General features: G+C 43.7%; 1 protein-coding gene across 1 annotated transcript in view; it reads right to left on the minus strand.

The window, feature by feature from the left end:
* The window catches only part of LOC139659936 (rap guanine nucleotide exchange factor 2-like), a 67,848-nt gene that overhangs the window by 37,576 nt on the left and 7,214 nt on the right, over window positions 1-23,058 (minus strand). The window contains exons 2-4 of the mRNA XM_071537958.1: window positions 20,138-20,213; window positions 17,338-17,505; window positions 10,328-10,345 (exon numbers count right to left, since the gene is read on the minus strand). Coding sequence (XP_071394059.1) covers window positions 10,328-10,345; window positions 17,338-17,505; window positions 20,138-20,213 — 262 coding nt within the window. The remainder of the gene's footprint in view (window positions 1-10,327; window positions 10,346-17,337; window positions 17,506-20,137; window positions 20,214-23,058) is intronic.

The raw sequence follows: 23,058 nt of genomic DNA on the forward strand, positions 1-23,058 counted from the left end.
GAGATTTTAAGTGTGTAGTGGCTACTGCTCACCTGGCTGAGACTTTCTGCCAAGGTGCTGGATGATCAGTCAAACAGTGAAGAGGATATGTCATAGTAAAACCCTACAGAACAATTGATACACTATAGTTCAAGTTGAAGTCAGTTCAATCAATTTACCATAGGAGATTAAAAAGAGAACCATTACATATGATAAGGGTCTCTATAAACTCACAACTGAGTACCACAGACAAGCCATAAATCCCTATAGGACTATTATAGAAATATTATGGTGATTTTTCGTTAGGGATCTGTGCTCTGCAGTCTAGGATCCGTCAATCATTATGATTTACAGCCCGGTGTGTGCGTGTGTGTGTGTGTGTGTGTGTGTGTGTGTGTGTGTGTGTGTGTGTGTGTGTCGTGTGTGTGTGTGTGGCCCCGGTGTGTGAATGATGCCAGCGGCGCTGACAGCCGATCAATCCATTTACCGTTCAAGTGCAGATCAGTCCTGTGGCAGCTCTGGCCTCCAAATGTCTGGCAGCTGCTGGCTGCGTCCAGCACCATGGACAGCACCGGCAGCAGTGGTAAATAAACCGGTGGGTAAACTATGACTTCCACTCGGTGATCATTATATGTCAAACAACTACCAGTACAACCAAAAATCTATTATATTTCAGAGGCACTGGTTTATGCCTTATCTCATTTACAAACCCCTATTTTACGTCAATTTGATCCTCCTTACCCTGATATATACTAGGATTTTACCCATAAAGATTTAGGTCAGGCTGAAAAGGGTGGGTTAACCCTCCACTACATCCCTGCACATTACATTAACACCCCACCACCCCTCCCTCCCCGCCCCAAATCCATTCTCTGATCTATTGCTTGTACAGTATTTTCTCCCCAAAGCAAACGACACCGGCGTGGCAATTTCATGGGCGCGCCGTGCGGACCCACAATCAAGTATTGTCACCTTAGTGCGTCGTAAAACATAATGAGGGCACAGACGTCGGTCGTAAACCACACACACTGATTTGCAAGGGTGGTGTGTGTGTATGTGTGTGTGTGTGTGTGTGTGTGTGTGTGTGTGTGTGTGTGTCCTTGCGAAAAATCACCTATAATATCCCTATAGGAACTTTAAGCGCGTCTGTGACTCAATATTGGGTTTGTAATGGCCATGTTTCATCTCCTATGATAGCACTATAATATTCCTATGATATTCCTATGGGATATTATATAGGCCTAGTTTTTGCTGATATTTGTATAGCACCCTTCTAAAATATATTATAAGATTGCTATAGTTCTTTTTTCATAAGGGTATGTAAGTGCGCGTGTGTGTGTATGTGCGCGCGTGTGTGTGACAGCAAGCACATGGCGGCCGTTTCTACAACACACTGACACACATCGGAGGCTCGACAGGGAAATGATAAGGCTGTGAGCGAACCGTTCGGGTTTCTGTCTCGTCCTTGGCCCGCCCTGCGTTCATTCATCTTGTGCAGGCTCGATAGAAATCCGATGCACATCCATTATACGGCCGGTAATCATATCTAGCGGGTCATAAATGAGAGAAGAAAAAAAAGAAAAAGATGGAGAAAAAAAACCTTGCACGTCAATAGGCTACTTACCGGGGTTTTATCTTGCTGGCTCGGGACTCCATGGCTGTCTGATGCTGCTAATGGTTTCATAATGAAAAAATGTTCACCGGGCTAAAATCTAACATCCTGGACCTGCTCTATGCTACAGCATAGACCCCCATCTTCATCCAGCCGCCTGTCCACTCCCCTCCCTCGGTACCACCGTCTCCCGTCTCCCTGTCTCTCTGGATGCAGGAGGCGGCTTGATAGTTTTGGGAGTATCCGCTGTTCGCTGGGCTGAATTAGGCTCTCCAACCCCACCAGCTCCTGCGTTTATTCCAGCCTCCCTGCTGCTTCCCAGGGAAATAGATTAAAAAAAACAAAAAAAAAAACGACGAGGAGGGAGAGAGAAAAATATCCTTCTATCCAAGAGAGGACGAACCAGCCTCTTCTCTTCCCCCACCTGACAATCACATCTCCTGCCGGAGAGCAGCGGCGCCCCGATAATAAAGCAGAAAATAGAAAAAAAATGAGAAAAATGGCTGACAACACTTTCACTCACGTTTGCTCCCTCCGCCTTCCCTCTCCCTTTCTAGCCTCCCCTCCCCTCGCTCTCCCGACGGTAGAGCTACACACGCAAACACACGCGTATACGCACCGACCGCGCAAACACACACACGCCTTTACGCACCATTAGATTATTTGGAGACCGAGGAGCCAGCCTCCACCGAGCTTTGTTAACCCTCTTGGTTTGTTTGTGACCGGAGCAGGAGGATGAGTGTACGCGTGTGTGTGCGTGCGTGTGTGTGTCTGTGTGTGTATATGAGTGTGTGTCGGAGAATGGGGGCGGGGGGGTGGAGTAAGGACCTCCTCCCTGCCTGACAGTGATGCTGTAAGAGCAGCCACTATGGCTTCTCTGGATGGCTTAAAACACCCCCATCGCAGATAGAGAGACGAGAGAGGAGAGGAAACGAGGGAAAGGAGAGAAGGGGTGGATGATAAAAGGCAGTGAGGGAGGAGGAGGAAAAGGGAGGTGCAGAGAGAGAGAGATATGGAGAGATGAAATTACATGAAATACAAAGCAAGACACCAGGCAAGACAGAGGTAAAATGCTCAGTCAAGTGGAGGAAAAATCTAACGGGTGAGATGGATAGATTGATAGATGGATGGATAGAGGGATGGAGGAGAGGAGCCCAGTGCGAGTAATGCCATTATCACGCTCACTTCGGCACAAGACCGCGGCTGCAGCCGGTTGGCATAGTAACGGAATGAGGGAAAGCCATTTCCTGGGTGGAGAGAGAGAAAACAGAGAGAAGCAGCATCTCCTCTTGCGATAAAGAGAGAGAGTAAAAGAGGGATACAGAGACAGACAGCAGCATCTCTGCTTGAGAGAGAGAGTGGGAAAGGGAGTAAAAGAGGGAGACAGACAGAGAGAGAGAAGGGCTACGATAAAAACAAGCTCAAAGACAGCATGAAGCAGGCGTAGGAGGAGGAAAGAACAGTGTTTGAAATGGGCAGCTGCACCAGTGTTGAGACTGGTGGCAGTGATGTCACTGCTGTCACTCAGCTGGAATAGCCACGGCAACTGGGTGACCGCCGCCCCCATCACCCCCCCCCCTCCCCTCCCCCCAGGGCCTTTAGTTGCTGTGGCGACGGAAGCAGCGAGACATGGTAAAATGGAGGAGGGAGGGGAGGGGGTGATGTGTGTGTGTGTGTGTGAAAGAGAAAGAAAGAGACAGAGAAATTGGTGATGGACTCCCCCCACTTCACCTTCGCCCAGCTGTACCAGACTGAGCAGTGCCATCGCTAACAGAGCTGAAATATCTAGCAAATGACAAACAACCACCTCTTACTCTGCTGCACTTACACACACACTGTGCATCCAATAACCAGAGAGCCTCCAGGGGCAAGGCCTACCTCCAAAACACCCAGACACACACACACACACACCCACACACACACACACACACACACAACAACATAACTATCTCAACCATCACCCCTTTGCTTTGTGAGAGGAAGAGCAAGAGTGAGCAGAGAGAAAGACTGTGTGTGTGTGTGTGTGTGTGTGTGTGTTTTGGGGGTAGGCCATGCCCCTGGAGGCTCTCTGGTTATTGGATGCGCAGAAGGTCCCATATATGAAGGCCATCCCTCCTGACTGACAGAGAGATATGAGGAGGACGGCACTTTAAATGACAAAGACGCGTCAAGCAACAATGGGATTTAAAGGCCATCCCAGACAATAAACAATAGACCAGCAACTGTTTATCTCCAAATGGCAAAATAATCAGCTGGCAATTCATATTGGCAACCAAAACACAAAGGACTATGACAAAATATTACCTATTGACTGTCACTATAATTTTACCATTATTAATAAATTATCCATACCTCAATGAGTAAAAAACAAAGCCTTATTTTTTTTTTAATTTACTTTACTTGTCATTTATGCATTTTGTTGTACTACCATTTTCCTACTTGTCTTTTCAGACTATTACTTTGTTTCCCAGAGGAAACAGAACAATCAACTACATTAGTAGTATTAGTATAAATACTAATTATTAGTATTAATATCATTAGTATTGAACTGCAATACTTTGGGCATTACAAAATCTGATCATTTGTAACATTATTTACATTTGTGTACAGAAATCATGATAATATATCTGAAGCTCATTGTTGATGATCATCTCTAAAGTGTGCAAACACCCACACACATACAAGTAGTTTCTGACCCGGATTAATGCAAGGCATAAAAAAAAGCACAATGCATATTTCAACACAACAACAACAACAAACACAACAAATCCAATAAAACCAATAAAACACTTGACACATTTCCTGTGCATCCAGACGGCTGAGGCTGGAGCTATTTGTCATGGTGAATAAGAGCCTAGCCGCTCTGCTTTAGACAATGCCTAGAAAGCAGCGTAGTACGGTCTGTTTCTGGAGCTGCTCCAGTCATGGCAGCGGGAAGGGAGGGGGGGGCGGAGGGGGGAGCTGGAGACCCGGTATGACATCACCCCTCCTGCCCCGAGCAATGATGTAATGCATCAAAACAACAAAAAAGCTCAGGTGCTTTGCCGTCGAGCCCAGTCATTAACGTCTCCAGCAATCGTCGGGGGGGAGGACCGGGGCATCATTACATCACCGCGGCAACGGGGTCGCGTCTGGGGAATATCAGCCCCGCTGCCCAACCCCCCGTTTAATGCTTTCTAGGAACAAACAAGCCTATTAATCAGTTTTTCTACTGAGTAATCACAATGTAAATGGAAAGGGGAAGAGGCAGGAGTGTATCGATCTTAGTGATTGTGACAGTGACGTGACAACGCCACTTGAGAGTAACATGAATGCATTCAAATTCAATTGAAGCCTGTGCTAAATGCATGAGGTGGGGAGGGAGGGGGGGCGGTACCTCGTCTGCCATTTGTAAACACAGTTTGCGAACCCAGCGTGGCTGCAACTGCTCCATGCATTATGGGTAGGTCATGTGATGGTGTTTGCTTGCCGATGCGTAGCATTAGAGCCATAAAAACCTCATTACTCAGTTGGACGACACACCCGTGCACAAACGCCTATGCACAAACACCTATGCACACACACACACACACACACACACACACACACACACACACACACACACAGGCGAAAGCTTCAAGGAGGTCCATTTACGAAATCAAAACGATGATGAGAAATACTGAGAAGAAAAAATTGATCTTTACAGAGGTTCACCAGCCCTCTACTCAGTAAATTCATAGCACATCCAGCATACAGTCAAGTATACACCATCTCTAAATGCCATCTATTCCATTTAACTCTCTCCATTAAACCCATGTTCATAAAAACAGCAGAAGTTCATAACCTTTACATTTCAAGCATTTAGCTGATGATTTTACCCAGAGCGACTGAGGACAACAGCAGAGCAATCTGAGATTCATCCACTTCCACATTACAGCCATAAAGCAGCAGAGCAATGTAACAACTTCAGCATGGTAAAGTACAAGAAAAACGCTGTTATCATTCAACACACACACATAGATGCACACACACACACATATACATCACACAAAGTCCTGCTTCACATTTGATGATGCCAATGGCAAGCATACATTAAAACTGGTTAACAAAACGACATGATAACAAGACAACTGTCATGTCTGGACTGCTGTCCATGGTCCAGCTCCTCCTACTGCAGTTTTACCTACATTTTTAACTGGGACCATTATCCAGAGTGACTTTACAATGAGAGAACAGAGGTGGGGTGAGATTAGGGGTTTAGTGACATCCATTATCACACACTGGCCAGAGGAAGGCTTCCGGTTTCTCTACAGCTAACGGGAAGAGGATTTCCCAGCTGAACGGCGAGGCATATCAGGTAAGCAAACAGGAGAGGGAAGAGGAGGAAAGAAAAAAAAACTGAAACTTTAGAATGAAACAATACTTTGGATATCTCACAGAATATTCAGGAGCAATCAGCCAAGATCAGAACAAGCCAAACCATGTTAAAATACATTATACATCAGCAGACACTCTTCCTCATACAGTTCTTGAAGCTCCCATTCATACATGTTACAGGCATTTTGGTGGCACTCCTAACCAGAGTGACTTACAGTAAGTGAGCAGGTAGTTTTTCAGTGTCTTACTCAAGGAAACTTCGACAGGACACATGGCTGTTGATGGACACACATTGGCTGTTACAGGATCAAACTTGTGACGCTGTGATGCTAGGATTTATTGCTTTGTGATTGACCTTATTCACCTTGTGAAGACACTCCCTTAATCAAAGTAGAGAAAACACAACTGAACGCTCCTGACGCTGCCACCTTGATGCATTTATCTTTGACATAAGTCCCATTGCGACAGCTCTAAACAGCATTCATAGAATGAGAAAGATGATCTAACAAAAAAAAGACTACATTTTCGTAGCTGCTACCGCCCAAGGGATTATTTCATTTATCTCACATTTGTCACCTCTGCAATGCTCTAAAAATAATTTGGCAGAAACACAGGCAGACAAGCAGGTTTAAAAAAGACTACATTTGTAGATTCATGGGGCAAAAAAATCTGTCGCAATCTTGCAGCTCCTTCAAATTGCATGATGGAAAAGAACCAAACCAATGAAACAAATTCAGCTACTCTCGGATAAAAATTGACAGAGATGTAATACTTTTGGTAGGTGTATGAAAAGTTGATCAATACCTAGAAGTTTCCGGATCAGGTTATAGCCTAACTGTGGAAGGTGACCAACCGGACGTCTTTAACCTTAGAAGGGTTACAGCCTAACTGTGGAAGGTGACCAACCGGACGTCTTTAACCTTAGAAGGTCAGGGGAGCTTAGTGGTTCAGTGGGCTAGTGAGCCATGTACTGTAACATGGTTCAACATGGTGGGTTTGAGTCTGGCTCATGTCTTCCCCTCTTTCTCTCTTGGCCAATTTTCCTGTTTCTTTCCACGGCATGCAACTTAATAAAGCAGAAATACCACAAACACAATCTTTAACCATAGAACCATAGAAGGTCAAGGTAGAGTGCCTTAAGAAAGATTGTTGACGAAAAATCTCAATTTAATCTGTATTAATTCAACACAAAATACAGAAAAAGTCAAGGGGTTTCAATACTTTCTGAAGGCAAGGTAAGCTTAACTGTAAAAACCTACCCTAAAACATTTTAACACTGCGACGTACCTTGCATTTCTGGGCCCATTTTGGTGTTTGGTGGTGTAACTTTCTTATTCCAGCGGATACCTGGCCAAATGTAGACGACATTACGTCACATTCAGATATTTCCAGCACAGCTACAATGAAGTTTGATAACAGAAAATGTTTCAGCTGTCTAACACATCAACGGTAAACATCAGGTTTTGGTCTCAGCCCCTCAGAATCCATACAGCCACCTTCGATTGAAAGTAATACGTTCTCGCGCGCTCTTTGCAGCTTGTTGAAAGGCATTCTGGGAAATATAGGAAATTACTAACTTAAGTTGAAGTAGACGAGGCAGGTTGAGAAAAAGTAAATTACAACACTCCACAAAATAACTCCTGGAATGCGGGGAACATCACAAATTGTAGATTTCTAAGAGTGAAGAGTATCTGACGGTGGATTTTTCCTTTAAAAGCCCAGAATTGACTATGGCAGGCTTTAAAACAGGTTTCATAGTATAATTTGTTGCAAGGTGTTGCAAGTCAGATGCAAACAGATCTCCGGGTGAGCAATAATTGCTCATGTGGAGTCTAACAAGTTAAGTTTTACCATCTATAGCGGCTTAATGTGGGAGTTCATCATATATTTTACAACTCCGTGTGGGAAGATATTATAGACATTTTTATTCTGTCCTGTCCTATGGGCCTCTCTACAACAACATCAACCTGAAGACATATAAATTTAAACATACCAAAATGTTCAGCAGATTATTGCATCAGAAAGTGATGCAACTGTGCAAGGAAAATAAACAAACCCAAATTGTGGAAGATGCAAATTCGGGACAGGACAGGCTGCACAGAAATATGAAGGTTTAAATAATAATATAAATGAGAGAATGCCTTCAGCCTCTCTTAACTGTGTGTGTGTGTTAGTCAGACTTTTGTTTTGAATTATACTTAAAACATCATAACCACTAAGATCATAGTATTTCATCATGTTCCTATCTGAGTGGTTTCCATGTTGTTATCATCAATGTCTTTTTCAACGTTAAAAATGCATAAACACAGGGAATGTGCGCCCTAGTTGAAGCAAATTTTATTTTGAGGCATGCGCAAAACATATTTGAACCATTATTTTATAAAGGCAAGTTGAATAAGCATTCTTAGTAACACCTCAAAACCACCTACTCATGGCTATCTAGTCACATTAAGTATCGACTGCAACATCCAGCACTGTCTAACATCAGCTCAACATAGCATAGAACAAACAAGTCTACTATCAACTGTTTTCAGTCATTTTGATCAAAATTTAAGTGACACCACCACCAAGACAACAAAAAACAGCATACCTGATGGTGCTTGCTATGCTGGCTCATTACCATTGTAATAAATGTCATCTGTCAACCCTTTTGAAAATACTTAACTTTCAAAAAGGTCTTTGAATGTCAAAACTGACATGAAAAGCGCATCAAATGTCAGCAAACACGTTCTAATAAATCTGGTTGAGAAATGAACCACAGCAAAATCAATGGGTAGTTAATTTTCATCTGTTGTACAAGGCACCATTTCACTTGCTTTATGGAGTATACACTCTCCCATTTCCATCACATCACAATGTCTGCTATTTTGCCATTAACAATAAATTCATATTTCGTTTTTGGCCTCTATACTAATAAATACAAATAGATGCTGGGGTGCTCAACTGAACGAAGCAAAGAAAGACAAAGTAAGCTGCAAAGGGCTCAAAAGATGTGTAGAAAACAAATGAACTATGCCTTTATTCAGCAGCCACAATGACCATGTTTGACAATCCAGCCTTCACAAGCAATCATCTTCACCGCCTTTACTACTCCCAGTTATTTGGTCATTTTGAGTCCAAACACCCCAAGCTGACAGAAAAAAAGGCAGCGAGAAAGCAATAAAGCAGCAAAGCAAGAAAGCAAGAGAGCAAGCAACAAAAAAAAAAAATCAGAGTACAATACGTCATTTCAGGGGCAGTTGTGAGGCACTGTCTGTTCAAACCTGAGGCTTTTGTATCTATGCACAGCTGAAGCAGAGCAGGTTGTCACAAAGGACAGCTCTAAAAATAGGAGCTCAGCTTTTCCACGGATGAGAGTGGCAGGTTTGTTCTCTCTCCTCTCGCATTTCTCGGCAGGTCTGACTGTTCGACACCCGGAGCTCTGATCTTTTCAACCCCTTTCCCACAATCCATTTCTGCTCGGACACGGCAGCATCCCGTGGCGAATCCTGGAATATGGGATATATTGGATCCGGGCCTATCGTGGGAGCGGCGATACTGTTTGGCTTCAACCTAAGTGTTTCTTGTGTTGGTTTACAAATTGATAAATAGGTCTATATGTATCAATTAAATGGCTCTGATAAGCTCGGAGAAGCATTTATCTAGTTTGTGAAGCCATCATGATGAAACCCTAAGCACATAACTATCAGTGGCTCACATCTAGTTCATAAAATTGAGGCAAGACTCAACACAACCACACCCACAGTGAGGATAATAATAATCTGTGCGTAATTGCGATGAGCCTAAAGACAGTCAATACCGTTATCTAGCCCATCAGGAGAGAGGAGCCGTGTTTGAGATACGATGTACCTCAAACAGCTTAATTGTTGCCATTATCTCAGTTTACAGGCCCTGAGCTGTACCACAGCGATGTTTATCACTCGACTGTCATCGCCCAGCTACGTGATGAGGTCCATGTCGCCTCCCTGCGCTGCTTCTCCTCCACCAAGCACGCTTACTTTACAACCTAACTGCAGATCACAAAACATGATAATATGTAAGGAAGTCGAGGATGGAACATTTTTTATCATGGCAGTTTCAACAAATTCAATTGATGTTGCCGTTGATGTCGCGGTAATAGAATTTGAGTGTGGCGCAGCAGGCTTCGCTCTTCATCTTTATCATTCTTGATACCAGCAAATGGGAGGTATTTATTAAGGAAGACTACCAGTAGCTACAGACATGACAAATGGGAAACAGACGAAGATAAACCACCAGCACTAGCACAAACACAGACAGCTAGAATGCAGACAGCAAGAGCACATACACACACACGCGCGCACTCACACACATACACACACACACACACACAACAGACAACAGTGTTAATAGATACAGTACCTGAGCTTTATTGCATTCCTGGGAGCCAGGATAAGGAGAGAGCCATGAAAAGAAGCAGAAGAGATGAAAGTTATCAAACATGCCACTTGCCAGTCAAGGATGTGAGAAATTAGGCCTGAAGCATCAGTGGCACGTTAAAACGCAGCATTCTGCACCACGCTGCGAAAAAAATGTCCATCTTAACACTGATTTATTGTAGGACTGCGTCTTAAAAATATCTTTAACCTTGTATTGAGGCCTAAAACTTTGTTTTCTTCCAGCAAGGACAAAACCAAATCAGCCTGAGATGATTTCACTCGTTTATGATGCTTGCTGTTACCTGTGTGTTGACTTTTCATGAAACTGCAGACCACTCCACTGGTTTCAAGGTAATACTACTTGGTTCAAGAAAACTCTCAAAACAAGTTGATTTGTGTGGGGAAAAAAAACTATTATCTCACCCTACTGGCAGATTCTTTCACTTTTTTAAGAACAACATCGTTTTAGGACTCAACACCAGATTAAATGAACTGTCAAGGTGAACAACTTTCACAGTGAACTCAGCCAAGGACAGGGAAGAAGGTAGGGAACAAGCATTATTCCTCTAGCTTGCACACATCCTTCCTTTTCAGCATGCCCACTGATTACTGAAGACACTCTTTAACTTCTTAACCTCCTAATTACCACTGCAGGACAATCTCAACCTCTAAGTAAAAAATAAGTCCTATTAAAGGGTGCTACGTGTAGGATTTTTAAACATCAATATATCATTGTCAAATTAACTGTGGATAATTAAACAAATAAGACTGTGGTCGAGACAACTGGGATCCTTTATCTCAAACCAGTGGTATTGTTCGAGCTACTGTTTGTCAAAATTAAGACCACATTTCCCATAAACCCAGCGGCTTCCTGTCGCAAAGAGGATGTTTCTACTTGTCCGCACTTCTCCTCCCTGACGTCACTCTGTGTGCGTTTGTTTTGAAAAGTAAAGAAGAAGTATAACAGCTGATAACAACTCATGATAACAGCCAATATGCACGATAAGGTAAGCTAACACGAAGCTGAAACTTTGTATTTGCAATAGCGGAACTGGAATAAAGTTGTGAATCACTTGCAACGTAAAAATGGTCCATTTTGTGCCATAAGGCAATCTCCATTTGTGCTGTAACACAATCCAGCAGATTTCCCTCCAAATCTGACCAGGAGGCACACAATGTAAAATACAGTGTAGAGTCAGTGATTCTCAACCTTTTTCATATCAAGGACCCATAATTTTGTCCACATTAGGGCCACAGACCCCCAATTGATGAGATTTTGTCTCTCGGACCCAAATATTAGAATATTTTTATTGTTAGATATGATTTTGTCCAGAATTCCATGACTGTCTGTATTGTAGGTAGAGAGATAACAGTGAAACTATGACCAAAACAGTCATTCTTCTACATTCTCTAATTGTGTTAACTTCTTGTAAATGAAATAATGCTAATCAATTTGCTGGGGACCCCCTGGAACCCCCTCAAGGACCCCTGGTGGTCCCCGGACGCCATGTTGAGAACCACTGGTGTAGAGGTTACCAGTCGTCTTGGCAGTGGTCTCGTTTGTTTACAGGACAAGAGGAGAGAAGGGGTTCAAGGAAAGGAGAGAAGGGGAGAGGAAGAGAAGGAGGAAGAGAAGAAGAGGACAACGAGGAAGTGGAGAGGACAGGAATATAATATCTGTTCAGAGAGGTGGTGGAGAGGAAGAAGAGGAAGAGGAGAACAAAAGTAGTGGAAATGATAATGATTCAGCTGATTTGATAATAATGCAACATCCTGAGTTATGCACAAAAGGCAGACTGTACCATTCAATAGACAGCAGAACTTGACACCAACCGCATCAACACACAAACATGTGTATCACTGGAGTTAAACAGAGTGACAGAATGTGCAGAAAGACCTGAAGTGAGTGGATGAATGAGAGATACAGCAAGTAAGACAGAGTGAGTCAGAGAGGAAGTGTGTGCGTGCGTGTGCGTGTGTGTGTGTGTGAGAGAGAGACACGTCAACAGCACAAATGGATGCTGATGTTAGAGATAGAGATAGCGTGTGTGTGTGTGATAAAGTGCAAAATGGAGAGAGCGAGAGAGAGAGAGAGAGAGAGATGGGGGAGAGAGATGGAGATAATGTGTGTGTGTGAGGGAGAATATAAAGAGATCAAGTGTGTGTGACAGAGCGAGAGAGAGGGATGGAGGATGTGTTGTATGTGAAAGAGAGGAGAGTGTGTGTGTGTGTGACAGAGAGAGAGAAAAAGACCTTGAAGGCTTTGCGAGAAATAACTTGTGTCCATTCTGAACAAGGCTGCTCAGTGTTGGCCCGCCGGTCTGAGCGCGTGCAGAAGCCATGTGCTGCATCCTAAAAGCGCTCCTCTTTTAGAAAATACCTCTGCTTTATCTACAATATAAGATCGATCTACAGACACAGAAAGTTTTCCTACATCTCTGGTCTCAGCGGCGTTGTGGTTTTGACCCTTGCACTCCTTAAAATTTGATGCTTGTAATGACAGCGATCTAGGATTTTAGGCTTATTCTATTACCGCAATCCTTTTAAGTCGCTCTCGATAAGCGCGCCAGCTAAATGCCTAAAATCAAATGTAATATTTCCTCTTCCAAGCTATTCTACCTCAGGAACTAGAGTAAGGGAGTAAGACAATTCTTCACGTACATTCTTGCTTTTTTTGGCAAGTAGACACTGCTGGGATTGTTTTGCACTGGCCTTCCCAGGCGTCTTTTTCCTTGGATTTTCTGTTGATTAAGTTTGAGTTATTATAGGTGCAGCCGTTTTATTTGTCTGTTCAACCATGGTGGCTATCGCTGTTCATGCCAATTATGCAGTTCTGCTATTTATTCCAAACAAACCACCGTTACTGCTTCCAGTAACATAAAACGCATGTTCCCTGGAAAGTCCTACTCAACATCGGGTGTTTGGAACAGCAAATGTAAAACCTTTCATGAACTGGATGTAGATTATATCACTATTATGTGATGCATTATCAGTTAGCAATAGAGAGTAGCAAAATGGAAATTTATTTCTATTAAAATAACACAGGCTATTACTTAATTCTAAGCCTGCTAATAGTCATTGGAGTTTATCGACTAATGGCAAAGTCCATCTATTCAATAAATTTGCCACATTGCTTCTCCCACATTGTTTTCCCTCTGTAAAAGCGAGAAATTGCGCAAAAGTAATCGTGCAAATTGACCTTTAGATCCAGTGTTTATCGAAGAAGCCCAATTCATTTGCAGAAAAATTGTTCCGATGCCAGATATCTACTTCCTAGTGAAATAACTTAAAACATGTTTCAACCCTGACAACCAAATAATCCCTAATTCACAAGGATAATAGCTCTGCTTGAGAGCGTGGTGGAGGGAGGGGGTTTGGGGGGGGTTTAGGGTAGTTGTGCGTGTCAGTACTCCCAGAGGGACTTCCACTACTGGGTTAGCATTACATTTACATTTTAGGCATTTAGCTGGCACTCTCCACAGCGGCTTCCAATGAGTAAGCAGGTAGAAGTTCAATGTCTTGCTCAAGGACAGCAGCAGCACAAATGGCTGTTGATGGACATTGGTCATCGTGGGGATCGAACCTGTGACCTTGCAGTTACAGGATGGATGGTCTCTCTAACCACGAAGGCCAATCAACTACTGGCAAAGCATCCCCGAAACCAGGGTAAAGATTTAGACACTGAGGATGGTGGCTGGCATGGGTACATCACATCCCATCATGCTCAGTGAGGGACAAATACACTCAGCACTACAGTTTAGGCATTCAACAAAGTTTTAAATGAAGGGTCTCACTCCAAAACGCTATGTACCCATTTTAAGAGGACACAAATAATGTAATCTGACACGAACCACTTAGTATTTCAAAAATATAGATTATTTCATCCACAAAAATGTTGTCATTTTGTTAGTAAATGTCTTGAAATAGCTAATAGATTAAATATCTTTCTGTAATGAGTTTTACTGTCGCTTTATCAGAGCAGCATCCCTTTATCCAGATGATGGATGTGTTGTTTTGGTATTAAACTCTTCAAAAGCAGTGTTGGTTATTCTATAGGCAGAGGACGGGTATCATATCCTGCCAGCGTTACCCTGTCTGTTATCATTAAAGCATTCTTCTAACCTGAATTTAGGGAGCATACTATGTGGAGATATAGCCTAAATAATTGAACAGATCTGTCTACAATATTCCTCTTTTCAGAAGAGCCTTGATGCCTTCAAATCAATGGCTCCTCTGATGTTTTGGTACCTGGCCTCGCTTTTGACTTAATAGGAGTGACTAAGCTGAATAAAAGCCTTGCCTGCTACAGAGCTTTCCTCTCTTCAATCCCAAGTTTCTCCTCGGTGCATTTTTCACCTCCTAAATATGCCTCGGGGTAGGAGGGGGAAAATCCGAGCGCTGCCTGGCATTCTAAATGCCGGAGATTAGCTTGCTATGTCAGCTTAGCATCCGCCCAGATTCAGCTCCTCTGTCGCTCTCCACCCCTCCACCCTCCCCTCTGTCTCTCTCTCTCTGCTACTCAGCAGCAGTAGCGTACTGCACTCTTGTTAAGTTAGCTCCCTTCCCCTACTGTACTTCTAAGTGCACTCGAGCAGAGCCCATTTGGGACTGCTGGTTGCCATGGCGCCCATTCCATCCTTCCCACAGGAACGGTACTGGAGCGAGGAGAGTTGAGTGTGTGACGGGAGATGTTGGGCCATGAGAAAGTTCAGCGCAGCCCTTTGAATCAAAAACACAGCGAGTCTAAATTTAGGGAGTGGGGTGGGGATGGGTTTAGGTGGGCGGGGGATGACGTTTGCCGCATTTCCCGTTTTTTAAACAGAACAGAGAACCCTGGTTGTTTTCACAGCGTTCCAGCGAGAACTGGGTACACTGACAGAACCCCCTGGGAGCATCAGGAACGAGGGGAATGCAATGAAATTGTGCAGAACAGGCGAACAGTGTGCAGTAACTGCATGCTGGGTATTTGCATCATTAGTGTGAAAATGCTTTGCTTCCTATTCCCAGGAACAGAAAGCACAGAGGGAGGAGACCTGACGCAATGCAACGGGTAACTAACTCTTGCTCTGCTGGAGTCGAATCCGCTCATATGGTTAAAATCAATACCCTGCCACAGGTTAACCTCGCCACCTAGGAGCCTGCTAAGATACCCATCAGGGGTACTGTAGCTCCCAGTTGAGCATGGCACACATACTGTCAGGGTTAGAGGTTTGATTCCCATTGGGACCATCCATGCTAAAAACGTATCCACTAGTGGCACTTTGGTTGAAAGCGTCGACCAAATGGAAGAGCTACTGAAAGAATCAAAATCTAGGCTGCTTAAAAAGAGAACTCAATTTCTGTTCTGTCAGGAAGGAAATCAATTGCATGTGATCTGAGTCTATTTATAAAATCGACTGGCATGTAGAAATGCTGAAAATAATTTACTTTCATGTCCTGAAACATGTTTTGATTTAATTAAGAGAGGTATTGAAAAGAGTGGTGTTCAAAACTGTATCTGATATGAAGCATCAGAAAAAAAATTCCAACAATACCGGTCTGACTGTTCAGTATGTAGATGAGAGTTGAATAAGAATAGAGCAGCCCTAGGACTTATAAAAACAGGCCCGTCTCCCACAATGCTCTCCTCTCCAAACTCTCTCTTCTTCTCCTCTTCTTCTTTCATTTTTTATCTCTATGCAGCTAAATAACAAACAACATATTCTCCCCATGAACTGATGCTCTCACCATTTAATGTACTGAAGAAATGCCCATCTTTACAAGTGACAAAACTTGTTAAAAAAAAAAGTGTCACTTGTTTCAAGATCAACTGCACTGGAAACAAATGAATTGATCTCAACCTATTGGCAGATAATTTTCACTTGTATTGGGAAGAATACGAATTTCAGAGTCTAATCAAGATGAAATAGCTTGTTTGTGATATGTTTCTGTAGTGTGAGAGGGATTGAGCGGCAGCAGACGCTCTGTGTTAAAAACAACAAACAATGTTGGCAACAGCAACATTGGAGCAGAGATGCACCAGGAGCCCTGGGGAGACATGTTGCTATGCAAGACTCCAGACACAACTTTCTATCAAAATCACTTCTATCTCTGTCCATTTCTGTTGGACAGAGATAGAAGTGGCAATGGCAATGATATATTTAAGAACAGGTGAATTATCTGTGGTACGCTTCAGCTGAAAAAGCCACAAGAAACTTTAAACTTTCTTTGCTTGTATGCAACTTGAGTTTGTTTAGGAATATGCATCTATTGTAATTATGCTCACAATTATGCTGTAGACAGAAGTGATGCATGTATGTGGAGTATCTTGTAAGTCCATGTGGGCTGGGCACATAGAGTGGATGAAACTTGCCAGCAGTCCTATGCCATATCATAGGACTGCTGTTACAAACATGGGAGCCACATACAAATAAGCTTTCTAGGAGACAAATATAGCACACACAAACTCTTTTGGATGCTCAGCAAACTACAAAAATGTGCAGTGTTTTGAGGGCACAGCACTTGACACACTAAAGAAAGCAGCAACTGTAAACTAAGGTTGCAGACAAGTCTAGCAAGTGTAATCTAGCAAAGCAAGGGTAGAACAACAATTTAAAAACAGCACAGGGAGGATAGCTCAGGGGTGCAAAGACGAGGAAAGCAGGCTCGGAGTGCACCCTGCGGGCGCAGACTGCTTGGGAGCACCACAACAGAACGAGCTACAACACCGAGGGTCGGCCGAGGGCACGAAGCAGGGAGAAAAACTACAACGGGAATACACACAGGGAACAACGGGGAACACGGGAAGTTCAGCCACGTTCTGAAGCGGGACCACACAACAACAGGTTTCTGGAGGAGGAGGAACACACACCACAAACAGAGCACAAGCACCGCAAACAGAGCAACAACTGAGCGTCTCTAAGCCCCGTCTGGAGCGCAGCGGCGATCTACCGCAGCAGTGGGTAAACAGGAAAAATGTAGCGCGCCGCCACCTGCCACAGGGTATAAACTCACCGTGTGGTATCCCCGGGCTATGGGCGGCTTGCCGGTGGGGTACGGGTCCACGGTGTCGATGATCGTCTGCCTCTCCCCTTTCTGGTTGATCTTCCGAAACCGCCGGCGGGACTGTCTGTGCGAGGCTTGCCGCTGAAAGTACTCCTCATTTTCATCCATATAGTCCACCTGGAAATGAGAGGGAGGGAGGGAAGGAGGGAGGGAGAGAGAGAGGAGTGACTGAGTCTTCTTCTTCTTCTTCTTCATTCACGCGCCCCCTCCCCTCCCCTCCCTCCCTCCCTCGCTCCCATCACCCCCACCCTCCTATTCTCCTTCTCCTCTTCCTCCACCTCCTCCTCCCGCCTCCCGCCCCTCTCACTGCGTAAAAATAGAAGTGCGTGTGGGCTGCGCTGTGCACACCTACGTCAAACGGTGCTCACAACACAGACAGAGAGAGAGAGAGAGAGAGAGGGAGAGATAGCGAGGGAGGGAAAGGGAGTAAATAGAGGGATGAGTGAGGGATTTGGAGGGAGGGAGAGAGGGAGTGAGCAGGTAAAGGTAGGTAAAGAGACAGCGATGGGGAATAGATTGATTGACAGATAGAGTGTGATAAACAGACGGATGGAAGATGGAGTGGGAAACAAATGGATGAACACAAAAATAGAGGAATTCTCTCAACTCCTTCCCTCTCTCTCTATTAAACATATTAACCACAATAAATGACATGCCAAAACAAAATAAAATCTATGTTTCCATTTTAAAGAATGGGGCCCAATATTTTCCTTGTGGAAAGCGGGACAGAATGCCACTTCAGCATAGCAGTCAGTGAAGTCATCTTTTACAGTTTTCTGAAGTATTTTCAGCTAAATGCTTTTTTTTTTTTTTTAATGGGACCAGTCTGTTGCCCGGTGGCTTTGGGCCGTGATGGAATGACAAATGTAAGGCGTTTTTTTTTTTTTTACAGTTGGGCCCATTCCTCCCCTCTCGCTTGGCGCTTTCACTGCGGCTTCACATTTCACAGCGCTCAGCCTTTGGGATTACACCACTAAAATCTCTCTCTCTGTCTCTCTGCCGTACCAACTGCTGCCATGACAACGGCAGGGGAGCTGTGTGTGAGCGAGAGTAAGTGTGACTGTGTGTCTAATTGCAAATCTCTACGCAATGTGTGTGTGTGTGTGTGTGTGTGTACAGTACATACATGCGAGTGAATTATTTTGCTGTACTCGATGTGTGTGTCTCTGATTGTGGGTGAGCGCTCGTCGACGCTGTGTGTGCCTGACAGTCTGTGTGTGTGTGTGTGTGTGTGTGTCTGACTTTGTGTTGGCTGGTTTCTCCTCATGTATCTATATCTCAGCAGCCCAAAACCCTTCTCAGTAATTATAGGGTGGTTTGGCACCCATAATAGCGAAAAGGGTAAAGCCAGGAAGTGGTTCGCATCTACAGCAGGAGCGAGGAGAGCATGAGGGTTATTATTGGGGGTTTGTGTCTAGCTGTTACAGGCTCAGTTAACAAAAGCCCCCCATCTAGGATGCACATTCATAGGGACACAGCAATTACAGCGTGTGAAAGGAAGATTACTGAAATGTACTGCCATTGCAGCAACGTGATCCAGTTGTTATTTCATACTGACATGATGTGGGATGTGTTTGATCTTCTTTCAAACGAGGCAAAGGGAGGATTTGCAAGAAACGGTGGTGGACCTGTGTGTGTGAATGTATGTATGTATGTGTGTGTGTGTGTGTGTGTGTGTGTGTGTGTGTGTGTGTGTGTGTGTGTGTGTGTGTGCGAACATACACACATATACATACGTATAGTGAAAACATCAGCAAAACTGTATCTCTTCTGATCTGCAGGCCTCGGAGGACTTCTGTTCAACAGCAGATTGCATTGTGCTGCTGCCTCTACTTTTATGTCCCAGAGAGACTGGAACGATTTGTCTTCAACAACTTCTTCATGAGAATCTGTGTGCCAACGATTGATTTGCCATAAAACTAGGTCAGAGTTGCTACCAGCCTTGACTGGAGCAACCACACACTGGAAGGACTCCAGCAAGGACAATGTTAAATACAGCTTTGCTTTAACGCCGGGGTGAAATATCAATAGGAAGCACTTAAAGGAATTAATCCAAAACATCACAGGGCCAAGTCTTGAAGACTGTATCCAAAACTATAACCGTACTCTGCTATAGGTAGGCTTGGTGAATGTGTCCTGACAGATCCACATGGGTACTTGCAGCTTGGGGCCAAGTGGCGTGGCAAGTCTCTCTAAAGCTTTGGCCAGATACAAAGCATCAGACGCTAGCATCAACAAACACACCTATTCTTCTCAATTGCTGCAGGCAAACTAGAGGCGTTAAACTGTTCTGACATGGTTCCAAGCTTCAGCTTGTTCACCGACGCTTCCTATCTGTTCAGGACTTTAATGTCTGTTGCAATTACAAACTAATTCATTCTTATTATTTTCCAGTCTGTTCACAGTGGAGACCACCAAATAAGTAGAGGGTAATATAACGAATACCATGACAGGTTAATGTTTAGATTTGGTTCATCAATGATAGAAAAAATACATGGTTTGCGTGGCAAAATATAGTATAGTATAAAGTATAAACTATATATTCTGCTAGTGTATCTTGTTATTTCCCCCTGCTTATCTGTGGGTATATACAGGGAAATGCTAGGTCGAAATTTCTATTTTGTGTGTGATGAGTGTGTGTGTGTGATGAGTGTGTGTGTGTGTGTGATGAGTGTGTGTGTGTGTGTGTGTGTGTGTGCAGTGTTGCCTTCAATGCTACAGTGCTGAAGGTTGGAAAGATGGGACTCACCACAATCATCTCGGAGGGTTCCAGGACGATGCACTCACACCCGCGTCGCAGGCTGCCTGCCGATCGCTTGCCAAAACTAGAAAGACAAAATAAAACGAACACAAAAAATAGGAATTTAGGGGTCAGATTTTATCTGAGGACAGTTAAACCTGTAGGCAGTTTGTGGGTGTCGCTCATTTGCTTCAACAAGTCTTTTTAAATATGCAAGTTGAAGCAACTTGGTATGCTGCTTTTGAATTCCAAATCTCACCCTGGTAGCCAAAGAGCAGAGATGCAGTGTGATGCCCAGAGAGGTATTCCTTGAATGTTTGACTATGTAAAACTATAGGTAGCTCTCTGCTCTGCATTTTAAATAGTCAGTATGGAATTCCTGTGTAAAAACGGGGAACAGAGCAGCATTGACTGGACAGTTCCTCCTTTCAGCTATGGACACCCCCACCCAATGGGAAACAACCACTGCTGGAAAAGTCCACTTTCGTGACGTCACAGTTTGTACAGTATGTTTGGTTCCTACTGAGGAGGGACCGGGGAATATTAAAAGCAGGAGAGACCAAAATGTCTGAAAGATGGGCGGCAGCCATGGAAACTCTGAGTACAAGTAGATCCAACTTCTGGGCTTAGTGAAGACTGCAGCCTTTGTCCACCATCCAACCTCAATACGGAGACACAAGGACTTCCTTGTTTGTTATTTTTAACATCATTAGACCCAGAATGTGACCCACTAATAGTTGGTTTCTTGATTGTTTTGTAAGATAAACTCAAGTGACTCCAAAATCATCGACAGCTGGTTTGCCTAGTTATCATCTATTTTTCCCATTCATTAGCTCAGAGTTCTAGCCACTAAGCAATAACAGCTCTATTTGCATTCTCATTAAATGCCAAAATGCAGGAAGATGCACCGCAGAATCATTTCTTATAGCTCACACACAGCAAACTTCCCAGTGTTAATAAGTGTTGATTTTTCAGTTACAACTATTTACAACTACTTTGATATGTGTTGATTGGAGAGTTGTTTGTCCTCTCAATGAGCTGATATGGCTCTGTGGTAGAGGTTTAAAACTATCAAAAGTGCTAAATTGATTCAGATGAGTGTGGACTTATGACTTATGTGTAAATACTATTATAGCGTTATGATATTGATATTGATGATATTGGGGTGTTTAAGAAACCACACCATGGCCAAAAACGGCTTCAAATACTTAGATTATAAGTGGGGCAACCCTTTATGTAATTAAACATATACAAAGCCAAAAATATTTTTCTGAATTTCATTGCAACTTTTCAGACCTTTTCAATTCACAAATCGGGACTGTTGAGCCCGGAAGTCTCAACTTAACGGTGTAACTAAGTGAAACTAGTCGAGTGGCTCGTACCTCAGTGCTCCTAGTGAAGTGAGCAGCAGGTAGCAGTGAGGCTAACTGCAATAAGGCTGTGGAGGTGGCAGCTTTCATCAGTCACACTGACAGGTGCAGACCTCAGACACAGCATGGCTTAAATGCTTTAGAGCCCTGGGCTTGTGGCTACATGTTGCGGGTACAGCTTGGTCAGGGTGGAAAATAAATACAAGCCAACAGTAAAGTGCTGGTAAATTTTGGCTGTAGCTGGTTAAGACACTCTACCAGCCAATTTGGCAGTTAACAAGCAATGATTTGGTGGCCCTATTATACTGCAATAATCCATTTGGCTGGTAAAACTGTGAAAGTGGCTGGTATATTTTGGAATTCACCAGTCACTGTGGTCTGCAGGCTAAAAAAGTGTTAGGCTTCCTGCCCTGGGTTTGCTTCTCTCTTTCCTCTTCTCTCCATAGTCCAGCCTTCATTGGATATTGCCATTTTTATTTTCTTTTGTCAATCATTCTGTGCCAGTACTGCAGTTTGACCTGACTCATTTGTCAGCTTTATGATATCTCTTAAAAGATTTCAGGGACACTTCAGGTTTAACTGCTGAAAAACAAAAACATGATTGAAAGAAAACAGGATTGACTGGCCAGGCTACTGTATGCCGAGTGAATTAAGGCGGCGTGGGGTTAAATGCTGATGGTTGCTGTTTGCCTTGTCTGAGCTTCAGCTTAATGCGTTTTAACTCTGGTTGTGCCCCAGACACACACCAGCCTGAACTCCACTACAGGGCTGGAGCTTACTCAGTATTTAGGCCTATATCACTCTCTTTTTCCCAAGATGACACATGCTGTAAATCTTTTATAACTTATTGCCAGCAAAGATGATTTGTCAGTTGGGCAGCAGCTTCAGAGAAATGAATAGTGCGTTTGATCTGGTTTTACAAACATTTGGAGTTGGTACCAGCTCTGATCCTGTTGAGCCTCCCTTGGCTCACTGTACTGTGGTAAAGGGAGCAGTGATTCCACCCATGACACGTCACAAAACACGTTAGGCCACCAAATGGAACCACCAAAATGACATGTTCAATCACGTTCATCCATTACGTTCCTGACATAAGTAATCCAATCCTCCATTTTGCACTAGGCAAATGCCACGGGCAATGTGAGATATTAAAGACGGGATTATGGAAGTGGAGAGCAAGGGGATGGGGGGGGGGGGTTATCCAAATACAAAAGTGTCTTGTTTGGAGATTAAAGCCTCCATCACTCCATGACTAGTCCTGAGCGAACATAACAGTAGCAGGTCTGTCCTGTGGGTGAATGTACATTAGAGGACAAAAACAGAAACTGAATTGTCTTGAATAAACTTTGGCTCCTCTGAAAGCATAATTGAGTGGGTGGGGAGGTGGGGGGGAATCTGCAATCAACACAGTCAACACACATATTGCAAAGTTTGACCCATGCAAGTATTTAATGTTTATTAGGCCTACTAATGATGGCGATGCGCGTTCACAATCTATTTGCTATGAATAATTCAGCACCAAGGAATACGAGCCAAAGAGTTGAAGTAAGGTTTGTGCTT

This window comes from Centroberyx affinis, unplaced genomic scaffold (assembly GCF_046629955.1).
Source record: "Centroberyx affinis isolate AG114_WGS23_722 - 3 ecotype Tasmania unplaced genomic scaffold, CSIRO-AGI_Caff_v1 ptg003165l_1, whole genome shotgun sequence".
NCBI classification, from domain to species: Eukaryota; Metazoa; Chordata; class Actinopteri; order Beryciformes; family Berycidae; genus Centroberyx; species Centroberyx affinis.